Genomic DNA, 14,216 nt, shown 5'->3' with positions numbered 1-14,216 from the left:
CCTTTGATGAGCAGGAGACCAGAAATATGCACTTTTAATAATATCCTTCAAAAGAAATGACTTGTACTCAGATTCTTGAGGAAGTTAGTTGTCTTTTAGCCTTGCCAGTTTGCCTTTCTGTGTGAAATTGGTGTTTTGTAACTGGCTGCATCCACGAGAGCAGCCATTTTCTGAATGGGCACTCCCGTGGTAAAAATCCCACTCATTTTGTGAGAGCACTCATTGTATTTTCTCAAAATACCACAGGTGTCCACTGTCCCAAAAGGGCTGGGGACCCTGCCCCTCCCACTGATGGAAGGAGCCCAGCAGGAGCTGTCGGGCAGCCCGCATCATCAGGCCATTTGTGAACGAGGATTCCCTGCAATTTTGGTTTAGCATTTTGTGTAAACAGCCACTCTTTGAGTTAACACCTGCATTTGTACAGTTTCTAATGTACACAAAGAGTATTTCTGGTACATAAAGAAGATTCTTCCATCTGTTGAACAGGAGGTGTTCATAAGAAGCTTACTGACTGGCCCAATCAGCTTGGATATCCGGTAACAGTAAGCTCCAAACTGGAATCACATATTTTGTCTAACGTACAAGACTGATTATTTTACAGAATGAGCATGACTTTCCACATTGTGCATTTTATTTAAAAGGTTTTAACACATACATACAACTGCTATTCATATTATCTAAATTCTAGCAACATATACAAATACAGAGTGACTACAGAACATGCTGAGGTAAGAAAGTACATTCTAGGAAAATAACCACTCAACATTATTTGCACCCATCTTACCTGCACTATAACAAAGACCCCTTTGCATACCTAGAGTCAACTTGTGAGAGACAGTACCAACATTGGGCCAAAAACCGCACACTATATGATAGTTGTCTGTGCTGCGTGTCTTACATTCAGGAATCAATAAGTTAGTGCCGAAAATACAGGGCAGTACATCAGGAAAGCTGTTTTCATCTAATTGACACATGTGCCGATAGGCTCATTCTGCAACAAAGCGGTGAGGGTCAGTTTGCCTGTACATCTTAGCACACGAAGAGTCTATGGGCTTGGGTACACGGGATACTTCGAACTAGGCACTTTGCACATATACTTATGTGCATAATTCCAGTAGCAGGCTTGAAAAACAGCCCGATAGTGGCTTTTTTTGCAGTATTTTACATGCACGCTCAATAGTTTTACAGGAAACCTCACATGTACAAGAACCTAGACTTTAACTTCGTACACACACACAAAGCCATCCTAACTGGTACATTGTTCTAGTTAAAACTTGCATTTTATTTTTTTAAAAATAGCTACCATATGTTTACAATCCGAGCAGACAATACCCTTCTAAGGAGAAGAATTTGCAGTATCTATCAAACCTAGGTTTTTCTATTCCACTAGGCATTTGGAAATAGCAGATTGTTTTTGTTTCTTTTTTGCTATTCATTTTATAGCTTTACATTATTTTACTTGGATGTATTTTTTATCTGTTACACTGTGTTGTGAACATATGTTGAAAAGTGATTTATAAATACTGTTAATACATTAAAAAAGACAATTGTATCAGAATGTAATAATATTAATTCATTTAGTTTGGCCTGCACCATTAAATCCAACAGCACAATTCAGAGTTTTGAAGGATTTAGACATCAGATTCTAATCTTTAACCAACAACAGAATGAAGGTGTATGAGATAACTGGTAGCTGTGCAAGACACATAGGCACCATCATTTGAACCTATGCGTTACTCCCTTGATTTTTTTTCTTTGCGAAATGAACCAGCGTTTATAAAAATAGCAAGAAAATCACTTTGTTAAAAGTACATGCTATCATGAACTTTAGAAATTTTAAAAGCGCATGATACTCTTACACTTTATTTTCAGAGATGCAGATTTGTACACCCGGAACAAATTCACACACAGAGTCTAGTGATCTTAACCACAGGGATAGACACTGACAGAACAGGGTTTGAATATATTTAAAGAAAATTCATGAGTCCAGTCTGGCAGATATTTACCCATATCAGTTGGATCAACAAAGCAAGATTGTGTAGAATAGCCTATCGAACAGAGTCTACATTTACACATATTCTGAGGGTTTTCTTAGGCCACACATCTAGCCTTGGTGTACCGCAGTTACAGAATAAAAATAAGTTATGTATCACTTTTATAAATTAAAAAACAATATAAATGAAACAAGGCACAAGAGCAAACCAGTATTCTATGCTGTTGAAATTAAGTATTGGGCTACGGAATGCTACTTACATTTAACAGCTGTGATTGTCGTGATTAACCTTACTAGCTAGCAAGATTGAGATATTGTGCATTCAACAATACAGACATCAAAATACATAATGTTCTTTTGAAGTATGAGTCCATAAAACTTTTAAAGTCCATAAAACTGGGCTATTGCTTATAAAAGGGTATCACATTTATCTATTCTACATCATCACTACAGTGTCATTATGCTACAATAAAAACAAAGCCTTATTTTCATGTGCTTTTTTCTTGATATGCATTTAAACACGGCAAAAAGCAAGACTGGCTTGTAATGTTATAGATCTATGTTTTTTAATAATTTTCATTGTGCATAAAGTCACTAATGGTTTCAAGTATATAAATCTTGGGAAAAATAATTTCACTACGAGTTGGAAGGTGAAGTGCCTTTAGTTCTAAACTAAAAAGCTACAGATAACTTTGGATTTGCAGAATCTGGGGATCAAAACAATGCTCTTGAAGAGTCTCATATCAAATGCCAAGTTGTTGCTACATTTTAATCTAATGGCCAGCAGATCTCACATTTTAAAGGCTCAAGGGTATCAATGTATACATGTTTTTCTTAAGGTATATAAATACCTAAAATCGTATTGGGAAACCCAAGCTCTGCATTGATGGATGTGCAGAAACCCTGATTTACACCCTCACATAAATGCACGTTATATTTATGTGCTTATGTTTTATACAGTCAAATGTATTTCTTCTTACAAAAATTAATCATTTACTTCGATTTCAATCTTTCTAAGTAGTGGAGGAAGTCATAATGTTTGTGTGTATTTTTTACAAATTCCATTTTTAGCTGAGAGAAAAACGTTTGTAGCCAAAGAAGGCCCAGTAAGGCCTCCTTTAGCCATGTAAGAATTATTGGCATTTATATCACACTTTCAATTTTTGAACTACTTCACACACCTTATTACTCCTTGCAAAAGGTCTGCAAAGTATATCAGTAATTTTATTGCCATATTGCACATGGGGGTGTGAGGCTGAAAGAGTGTGCGAGAAGGCAAAGCCATGGAACCTGTGACGGTTCACTATGAAGGCAAGAGAAAGACTGGCTTTGGGGAGAAAATGAGAGGTCTGTCCTAATCCAAACCTGACTAACTCTTCAAGGAACCTGCCTCCTAGTAAATGGAAAAGAGAGCACCCCAGTGTTTTAAATGAGCAGGCAGAACAGCATTCAGACGATGGGCGTTATAGCTGCCAAGGATCAGCACAGAGTGATTGCAGGTGTACTTGCCAGAGATTGCAGGTAGCGCTAAATCAGAGCTCAGCATGTATATGGCCTCTGCCACCCCTGGGTGTAGCCCATGCCTCTGTCCTATGCTGCCAAATTCTGTGGTAGCAGGATAAAACTTAGCTGTTTTAGCACTATGGTGTACTAAAAATGTCAAATTCAGCTTGTTCTGAAGTTCGTTAAATTTGACCCTTTTAATGCGCCATAGTGGTTTACTGTTAAATTTAGGTGGCGAACTGCCAGTTTTTAATCCTGCACCCCACAGCACCATGTGAGGCAGAAGGGGTGTGCGTGTCTGGGGACAAAAATGGCCCCTGCCCCTCCAAAGCTGCCCACCCCTGCTCTAAGTTATCAATTCATTTCTTTAAAGAACCCAAAGAAGGAAGTTTCATAATTTTAGGGATCAATTTAAAAAAATGAAAACATTGCTCCTTCTTCCTGTTATAGAAGGAACAATGATCAGTTTACTTTAACAATATCATGTATAGCATTCTGAATTTGTAAATGATATATCTATTAAAATATTTAATTTGAAATACTAGTATGTGCTCAATGACTTTAAATACATTTTCTATGCCCAAAACAGTACCTTTCTTTTTCTTGGCACTTAGGCCAGACCCAATGAATTCTGATCATTTCTGCATCTGTAGTGATTAGGCATCTTTACGCTTCTTAAGCCTCTCTAACAAGGAATGCAGTGCCTGCCTACCAGTAGTGAATGTAAAGCCTATCATTTTATGAACCGGAAAGCAGTAGTTGTGTATAGATTCTCAAAGGGGCGATTTAACTCATTTTTCTGGGCCTGAAGTCTCACATTTCTCTTTAATACAAAAAAAAAGAAGTCTGAAGACATCTCCAAAGGATTTAAAAAATCATCTCCAAAGGATTTAATTTTTAGAAGACCTTTTCCCTAACTAACTGCTTCTTTATTTCCTGTGGAATGCGACACGTTCTGTGGCACCTGGTATACCAACTCATCTGAAGGATTGAGTCCAGGCATCCCCTTGGGTGTATCATAGAGTACATGGGTGGGCGATGAACTATCTGCCCTGGAGACAAGTTTGTCGTATGCTCCCACGATGGGTGGGGCTTGATTCCCTGAAGCCTTGAAAGTAGAAACAGAAGCAACACCTGGAGGAGCTGCAGGATGACCTGACATATCCATCACTATTGGTGTTGCATATTCTGGTCCAGTTATTGGTAGCGGCTCAGCATAGGCATGATAAATTCCTTGCTCTGGTGAGTTGTAAGGATCCATATCCGCATAGCTTGTTTCTTTTCCTTCTTCTGGTTTAAAGGTCGACCTCTGGTGAAGTGTACCAACAATTCCTCCCACAAGTGGCTGTGCATACTCTATGCAAAGAGAGACCGGTATTAGGTTTCTCCAATTCTAATGTAATGCCATTACACTGGCAGAAACCCCACTGCTTGCGGGTGGATCCAGAGTCCAGAGTCCTGCAAGAGGAAGGGGACTTTTGCGGGAGGAAGAGCTCTGCTCACATAAGGTCCCTCCACTTGATTTTTAGGGGTCCCCTCCTACACACAACTCACCCCATTCAGCAGGGTCTCCTGACTCTCTGTGCAGCATTTTCAGGGGGCTGCTGTGGAAAGAGGGGAATGGGGAAGTCCACTTCCACCAGCACTGTTGATCGGGTGTACATCTGGTCCAACTCTTGGAACACAATGCCCAGGTGCTGGGCACAGAGGGGGTGCAGCTGTGCAGTTCAAAGCACTGCACCTCCTGTTTTGCCCTTCGTTTTGACAGAAGGAGGACCTCATCACTGGGATTAGGAGAACAGGCTAGGTTGTGTTGGTGGGCAGGCAAAGGAGCCTCGAATGCTGAAAACTGGAGGGTGTTTTTTCTTGCCTTCAAGGTTTGCTCAGCATACTTTTGCAGCAGCTGCTAAGCCTGCTGAGAAGTGTGAAGGCAGCAACTGCGGCAATCAAGGGCATCCTTGGTGGCTGCTGGGAAGCTCGGTGCTTAGATAAACAATAATTTTTAAAAAACACTCTCACGCATTCAGGAAGGAGTGAAAGGTTTTTGGGCCAGTTCACACATGAGCCAGGCCCAACAGGATCATTTCAGGAGCACACTATTCTTTGAATCAGTACCTCCACTCCACTGGACAGAGATATGTATCATGACCCTGATCTTCTGCTGGCACCAGAATTTGGGACAGGCACATATACAGAGATGCTGCCTCAGATGAATGGTAGCCCCAAGTGCTCCTAAGGTAATCATGTTGGGACTACTGTGTGTGAACTATAATAGAATAAAGGATCAGGCCAATATTTTTATCTACTTCAGTTGCTCAAATGCCATACTGAAGAATTGTTCACTGAAACAATTATAGTAATCAAGGAATCTCAGTGAACAGGCATTCTTAGGCATTATATGAATGACGTTTTATTAGCCAATGAAGACGACTTGGGCTAGTTCAAATGTTTATTACCTGAGGTGGGATGTTTTCACGTGAAAATTGAGATGGTAATTATTTAATTGAAAGCAACTATCACATGAAAAACCAACTGGCTCGAAGGACAGCCTGGTTTTGTAAACCTTCTCAACATGGAAAGCTGTGTTATGGGGTGCGATTTTCAACTGAGTGATACCGGGTGCTTGAGAGCACATCCATCATAAAAACTGAAGTGGTACAAAACTGTGACCAGACCGCACCACCTTTGCTAATCCCCAGATCAGCCGTTATATAATATTGAAAATATATTTGACCTATCTATCTGTAGTACAGATTTTTAAAAGAAGCAAGAATATATTGGTGAGAGAAAGGAAGGTAAGACAATCTCTATGGGGTTGGACTCGATGGTCTTATAGGCCCCTTCCAACCCTACTATTCTATGATTCTATTCCATTTGCAGAGATATCAATATGAAAACTTCTTTCTGTTAAAAATAGACACCACATACAGAAATTTGCACCACATACAGAAATTTGCAGGGAACATAAATACCTGCGGATTGAGTTTGTAACATAGTTGTAACTTCTCTTGATCGAAGGCAACTAACTTCACTGCTGCTATAACGAACAGGAGTTTCTTCATGCTCTGCAGACTTGGCAGGAAGAAACTGCTTCATTCCTTTCCACCAACCTGTACCAAGATATGAAAAAAAAAGGAATTCTCCCACATGAATTACAAGTGACATAATTATGGGTCAAGTTACTCAAAACTTTATAATACACAATTCTTTAACATGGGAAGTTTCCCCCTTAAACATATCTGGTTACTGTGTATTAACTAGCCTGTTTTGCACAGAATGTTAAAACATAGTTTAGCACTACGTGGATGAATGGAATTGAGCCTCAGGCTTGCGTGCCCTCCCCTCCTCTAGCATGGCCATGAGGAGATCTGAAGTACTCATGTTTAAACTATAGAGAGGTCCCCATTACATCTTCATTCAGGAACTCTGGTTAATTTAAACTATGATTTGTTCAAACAACTCAGGATCAAACCATGCTTTGTGATATTAACTTGTTAACAAACCATAGTTTAAACTAACCAGAGTTCCATTAAATGTGAAATGGGCCATAATATCAAGAGAACGGGGGCAGTTTTCAATGTGTTCATGTTTTCAGAGTTGAAAGTCAGACTTAAGATGGTTTCAGACCATTTAGTTTCTCTCAATGTGTGTTGACTTAAAATGTCTGAGGACAAATCTTTGTGGACCTGCAACATCTGAGGGGTGTCAACACACTCCAGACCCTGTGAGTGCCAGCAATTGTACTTTCTGTCAGTCAGATGGTCAGGTTTAAAATTAAAATTTATTACATTTCTGTCTCTCCCTTCCCACTTTTATCTCCTCAATAACCCTATGAGGTAGGCAAGGCAAAGAGAGAGCCACTGGCCCAAGGTCATCCGCTGAGCTTCATGACTGATTTGAATCCACGTCTCCTAGTCCTAATCCAACACACTAAGCCACAACACAATGCTGGCTCTTACCACATTTACCATACACCATTTGGAGTATGCTGGCTACAACATGTTGGCTAATTGCCAGATCTGCAGGACATGGTAACAAGTTGTTTATTGGTGAGGATGAAAAAGTAGGTGGTGCTTAGGCCAGTCCAGTATGGCCTTCATTAAGTAAGTCCAGTGCAATGTTTGATTGCCTGGAGGAAGTGAAGTTGATGCAAAGACTTGGAGCTGAGCAAATAGTTTGAGTCAAGCTTTGACAGTTCCTTAAAAGAGGACTGCTACTATATATTTAAAAAGTCACGAAATTAGCTAGTCTCTCATTTTCTATGGTGTTGTAATGAAAGACAGGTCTGTTAGCCTCTGACCATTCACAGGATAAATATTTTGTCTAACACATCTAATAATGCCTTTTGTTTACACAACTTTGTGAAGTTTAGCACAATTTCAACCCATTATATAGATGGACTAGTGAGTAATACCTTGCAAAGATAATCCAAGGAGCCTATGGCCAGTCTGTGAGAGTTGAACTCAGGCCTCCTAGGCCAACGTTCAACACTCTGTTATCATGGGTCACGTCAGCTGTAAATGTGGCAAAGTATTACCTCACCCTCTTTGTTATCCAAATATCTTGTTCATCGTCCCTATAGCCATTGTAATCCTATGTACAGCATGTCATATGATGTTTGTCACTTTCTGATGACCTCAAAATGTCCCTGCAGTTATTGGGATAGATGAGGCCATACTGTACTTTAAAACATAGTTGTACTCTTGAATCTGAGGTAGTTACACATATGGTGCAACGTGAGGACTGCACTGCATGTTACAGTGGCAGCCTGCATCTTAGGTCAAGCTTAAGTGACTGGATGAGTAGATTTCACGTGGAGAAGTGGGCAGATAGTGATACGGTGATCCTTTCAAGCCTGACTCGTGACTAAAGGGTGTTACTCAATGGTCGAAGGGTTGCATGTTCAATGGCTGCAAGCACACACAAATCCTGGATTCCTACCCATGTATTTCTGTACAGATGTACGGCGCCTTCATATGGCTACTGAACTGGGGAGGGGCAGCCAGTACACAGGCCAACAGAGGGCATGGACAGTCAGTGTGACCCCCCTCCCATGCATCTGAGTGAACCCTGCTGGACAAAAAACACTCCAAGAGAAGGGCTGCAGAGGGGAAATGGTAGGAGGTGGCAGTTCAGCACCTCCCTCCCACCCATCACTTCTCAATTTGAAACTGCCCCCCACTTCACTGCTATACAGCGGTTTGGTGTTAGCCACATTCTAATCTAAGATAAACGCCAGCAACCATAATTTCAGATCAGCCATGGCATTCATGCTGATGCTAAATATCTATCCATTTATAGCTATTGCTAATAGAAAGGGAGTGATATGTAAGCAGCCATAATTCAAAGTACGTACAGCTCCCTTTCAAGCTTGCCTGGTTGGGACTCATATGCTGCCAACACAAACGTTTTCAGCTGGGGATTGGGGTATTCACCAGCCCTTCGATCCTTGATAGCCGTGTGGCTTCTCTTGGGCTGTGGAGCTACCTGCTCACCCACCCACTGCTGCCTGTTCTCCCTGCCCCAGGAATTTTTTTCCTTAAGGGAACTGGAAGGGATGGTGGAGGAAGAGACGGGGATGACGTGTGTTGCTTGAGTGTTCCGAGTCGAATGCTACAGATATTCTTTAAGCGTTTGGCTTGAACCACTGAGCAACCAAATTGATATGGGGGCCAGGCAAGCAGGTGCTTACCCAAGTCTAACCACCAGTAGAAATAAGTTACAAGAATGTATTTTAATATCCATGCTTAACATCACATCTAGAGTTTCTGCAGTTGCTGTTACCTGCACGATCCCAATAAGGTATGTCATAGGTTCCTTCTGATTTTCTCTTTCTGAAAAAGTGGGTGATATCCAGAACATACCCATAATTAGTAACAATATGAAACAGTTATCTGAGACAAAAAGTTGAGAGTACTAGATTTTTAAGCACAAGTAAAAAGTATTTTGCTATAAAGAAAAGAAAAATACTACAGGACTATTTCCTTTTGCTCTTCATTTCATCTTAATGAATATAAACAGCAGCAATGTTCTGCATTAAAAGACATCTTCTGAAAAAATCGCTACATTTATTTCTTCTGTAAGGATCATATATCAGCTGCTGAACTCAACAGACCTCCCAAAATACATGCTTCCCTGAAGTGGTTTAGGATTAAAGTACTGCACTATCAGAACACACATCCATTTTCATTTCATTTATTACATTTCTATATCACCCAATAGCCAAAGCTCTCTGGGCAATTTACAAATATTAAAAACCTTTAAAAAATACCATATTGTGCACAATACAAAAAGTTTAGCTACAAACATATAGTACTGCACCCTATTCCAACTGGGCCCACCCATGTAGCCGGTCATGCGTTAGACCTTGTGTTTGTTTCCAGAGAGGTGGGGAGTGATCTGGAAATCAGGGGTATATCTACCACCCCCTTGTCACGGTCAGATGGTGGGGTTGGACTTCTTGGTTCCACAACCCCTCTGCAGGGGTGGAGGACCCATTAAGATGGTCCGTCCCAGGCGTCTTATGGATCCAAATGGATTCCTGACTGCACTTGGGGATCTTTGGAGCACGCAAACGGCTGATTGGTCGAGACCCTGGTGGATGGCTGGAATGCTGCAATCACTGGGGCATTAGATCGGGTGGCTCCGAAACACCCTCTCTCCCTGAACAGAGCTCAGACTGCACCATAGTTCACCCCATGGTTGCGTGCTCTGAAGCAGGAAGTGAGATGGCTAGAGTGCCGGTGGAGGAAATCTCGCTTCAAAGATGATCGGACACGGGTTAGAGCTGTAGCTTCAGCCTACCACGTGATGATAAGAGCAGCAAAAAAGAACGTTTATGCTGCCTCTATCACATCCGCAGAGTGCTGTCCCAGGAGGCTGTTCCAACTGGCCCGGAACCTGTTCCGGAACCAATGGAGCATTCCAAGGCCTTCTTTGATGAGTTTGCAAAGCACTTTGCAGATCAAAACGACTGGATCAGGAGTGCTATTCTGTGTGCTGTGGATATAGTTAGTGAATGAGGGGTGGCCAGTGGCAGACTGGTTGTGTGGGATTGATTCCAGCTTCTTCCTTCTGAGGAAGTGGACAAGGTGCTTTCATCTTTAAGGCTGACCACCTGCTTACTTGATCCTTGCCCATCTTGGCTCATTATGAGCTGCAGGGAGAGACTTAGGGAGGGGATCAAGGTGGTGCTGAATGCCTCCCTCGAGGAGGGAGCGATGCCATCAGCCCTCAAGGAGACAGTGATAAGACCACTGTTAAAGAAGCCCTCCTTGGATCCCCAAGACTTGAACAACTTTTGCCCGGTCTCGAATCTGCCATCTTGGGGCAAGGTGATTAAGTGGGTGGTGGCGTTGCAGTTGCAGGCACACCTGGAAGAAGCTGATTATCTGGATCCATTTCAATTGGGCTTCAGGCCTGGGCATGGGACAGAAATGGCCTTGGTTGCCTTGGTGGATGATATGGGAAGGGCTCTGGATAGGGCAAATGCTTCTTCTTTGTTCTCCTCGATCTCTCAGCGGCTTTTGATACCGTCGATCACAGTATCCTCCTGGACCGCCTGGAGGGGTTGGCCATAGGGGACACCATATTACAGTGGTTCCGTTCCTTCCTCTCTGGCAAGTACTAGAGGATAGCTCTGGGAGAGGAGACATCCGACCCTTGGCTGCTGACTTGCGGGGTGCCACAGGGTTCTATTCCCTCCCCAATGTTATTTAACCTCTGTGTGAAGCTGCTGGGGGCTATCCTCAGGAGATTTGGGGTGCAGTGTCACCAAAATGCAGATGACACGCAACTCTACCTCTCATTTAAATCTTTGCCAAGGTTGGCTGTAGAAACTCTGTCCACGTGTCTGGAGACAGTGAGTGGCTGGATGGAAAGGACTAAGTTGAAACTGAACCCCGGCAAAACCGAAGTACTTTTTGTGGGAGACAAGGGGACATTGGAGGATGTTGACCTGGTGTTCAACGGGGTGCGGCTGCCCCTGAAGGACCAGGTCTGCAGTTTGGGGGTCATTTTAGACTCCCAACTATCTATGGACACTCATCTGTGGTGTCATTTATGAGCTGGGTGGCGCTGTACCAACTCCATCTGATACGGTGGCTACACCCCTACTCCCTAACCATCTGCTCCCATCAGTAGTTCATGCCCTGGTCTCCTCTCGCCTAGACTACTGTAATGCGCTCTATTGGGGTTGCCCCTGAAGATGGTTCGGAAATTGCAGCTGGTGCAGAATGTGGCGGCCCGCCTGATTAAAGACAGCCATCAGCAAGACCACATCACTCCAGTGCTGAAGGAGTTGCACTGGTTACCAGTTGTTTCCTGGGCCCAATTCAAGGTATTGGCATTGACCTTTAACACCCTATATGGTTCCGGCCCAGCCTATCTTAAGGAGCGCCTCCAACAATACCAGGGACACTGCTCAACGAGATTGGCTTCGGAAGGCCTTCTGTCTGTCCCATCAGCTAGGCTGGTGAGGACTAGGGAGAGGGCCTTTTCTGTGGTGGCCCCCACTCTGTGGAATTTCCTCCTTAGTGACCTCTGCAATGCCCCTTCTTTGATGAGCTTCTGCTGGACTTTGAAAACCTGGCTGTTCAGGTGGGCATTTGGGGCGGGTTAGGATTTTTTGTTTTTAGAGCAATGTTGTTTTGTTCAGTTGATTATGTAAATTTGTTGTATTTTGTGTTATTTGTATTGTATGCCGCCTAGAGCAGCCGGGTAGCCGGCCAGATGGGTGGCTAGTAAATCAAATAAATAAATAAATACAGACAGCGGACACACATTCGCACACATATCCAAACAATATCCCACAACCTGATTTAAAACCTTTCATATACTGCCAGATGCCTGGGAGTAGAAGAAGGTCTTATCCTGGCACCGAAAATATAACAATATTGGCACCAGGCAGGCCTCACTGGAGAGTTCATTCCATAATTTGCGGGGGGGGGGGTTGCCACCAAGAAGGCCTTCCCCCTTGTTGCCACCTTCTGAGCCACTCTTGGAGGAGGCACCTGGAAGAAGTCCTTAGATGGGGCTATTGCTTATAAAGGGGTATCACATTTATCTATTCTACATCATTATGCTACAATAAAAACAGGTAGGTTCATGCTGGGAGAAGCATCCACACTGTTCTGTTAATAAAAATTACTTACACATTGAAGCATTTTTCATTTTAATAAATAAACTGACTATTTTGAATAATCTAGAAGATGTAAATTATTTAATGATTACCTGTTTCTCCAATGCCAGGCACAAACTAAGATCAAGATGAGGGTGGTAAAGACCATGACCAACACAGGAACCAGAACAGCTACCAAGGCCACATCTGAAGTCCATTAAATAAATGGAGCATGTAAGCTTTGTAGACTTGTTAAAAGCTAAATTTAATCCCCCCCATACAAATATTCAAGAAACTTCAACTAACAGCCATACAGTAGCATTTAGAAATTACTGCAGCAAACCTGGTTTGAGGATGCTTCTTAAACTGACCATAAAGTGGATACAAAACAGCTGACAATTTTAATTTAGCAACGAATTCCAAGTTACTAGTTTTCTACTCAAAACTGGTGTGCCTTGTTCGATATACAATTATATATACCAACTATCTCTACTCTCTGCTATATGAATTTCTATATGACAAAATATAGTTGATAAATGCACAATATTCCAGTAACATAACAATTATCAACACAGATGAATTATTAACACTAAGTATTATGCTGCCGAAATGCTGTTCCCTAGATGTCAGTACCTTTGGTTACACTTGGAGTCACTGTAGTGTTCTTGATCTTGGGAGTGAAGGTTGTTTTATCAGTTTGCAGGGAAAAATCATTGCTGCTCCTGGGCGGTGGCGGTACTGTAGGTCTCGGAGCCCGAACTTAAAATAAAACCAAAAGCTGGAGGTCATACCTTTCGTTAAAACAACAAGTAGCTTCCTTTGCGTAACAGACTATACCAAACTGCAATAACACTTGTGTTATTTTTACTCTACCACAAAATAGCTGCTAAGACTTGCTGTGCCAGAAAATTAATGGGAATGAATGTATGGATCACTGCCCGAGAAAACTGTCACAGCATGTTACGCTCATAATCCCAGAGTATCTCTCAGATGTTGAAATCAGATGTCGATACAAAATGCTGAGGACCAGCCAGCCAACCACTGGAAAGTTACCAAGTTGATTAGTATATGTTATTCACAGAAGTGGGAATTTTACAAGGCACAGAAGGATTAACGGTACATCAAGCACTCTCCCCCATGCAAGCCATTCTAATGTAACGAGTGCTAAATGCCACTTCACTTACCAATGCTAAACTGACATCCTAGCAATTCCACTTTCATTGCAATTTTCTGGTGCCACTTCAAAGGGTTTATTCTAACAAAACGAGCAATGATGGGTGGAATGAAGTTATTGCGAACTTCTTGATAATATCCAGTGTTGCCTTGAAATACCTAGAAAAATAAAGAGATAAGTTGTAATTAGATCTTAAAACATACATAATACCAAAATTCAGGATTGGATCCAGATTTAAGTGTGTGCAACTGGGTTAGCGGAAGCAGACTTCCCTGCTCGCCCCTTTCCCATGACAGATCCTCCAGCCCCCTAAAAATGCTACACAGAGCATCGGGGGACTGTGCTGAAGGGGATGAGCTGTGTGTGCGTGGGGGAGGGAGCCCAAAAATCAGGCAGAGGCACCTTCTGTAAGTGGAGCCCTTCCATCA

The 14,216-nt window shown here is 42.3% G+C and overlaps 1 protein-coding gene across 3 annotated transcripts in view; it reads right to left on the bottom strand.

The window, feature by feature from the left end:
* Positions 1-608: 608 nt before the first annotated feature.
* Positions 609-14,216, bottom strand: part of DCBLD2 (discoidin, CUB and LCCL domain containing 2) — a 53,150-nt gene continuing 39,542 nt past the window's right edge. For all 3 annotated transcript variants that reach the window (XM_084843196.1, XM_084843197.1, XM_084843198.1), the window contains 6 exons: positions 13,799-13,946; positions 13,248-13,373; positions 12,728-12,821; positions 9,281-9,330; positions 6,469-6,606; positions 609-4,852 (listed from right to left, as the gene is read on the bottom strand). In XM_084843196.1, the coding sequence (XP_084699322.1) occupies positions 4,410-4,852; positions 6,469-6,606; positions 9,281-9,330; positions 12,728-12,821; positions 13,248-13,373; positions 13,799-13,946 (999 nt within the window). In that variant the 3' untranslated portion in view covers positions 609-4,409. The remainder of the gene's footprint in view (positions 4,853-6,468; positions 6,607-9,280; positions 9,331-12,727; positions 12,822-13,247; positions 13,374-13,798; positions 13,947-14,216) is intronic.

Source organism: Heloderma suspectum, chromosome 3 (assembly GCF_057233095.1).
Source record: "Heloderma suspectum isolate Gila_16-S chromosome 3, 16-S_ref, whole genome shotgun sequence".
Classification (NCBI taxonomy): domain Eukaryota; kingdom Metazoa; phylum Chordata; class Lepidosauria; order Squamata; family Helodermatidae; genus Heloderma; species Heloderma suspectum.
The sequence above is the reverse complement of the archived record's forward strand: the minus strand, read 5'-3'. Positions and strand labels throughout refer to the sequence as shown.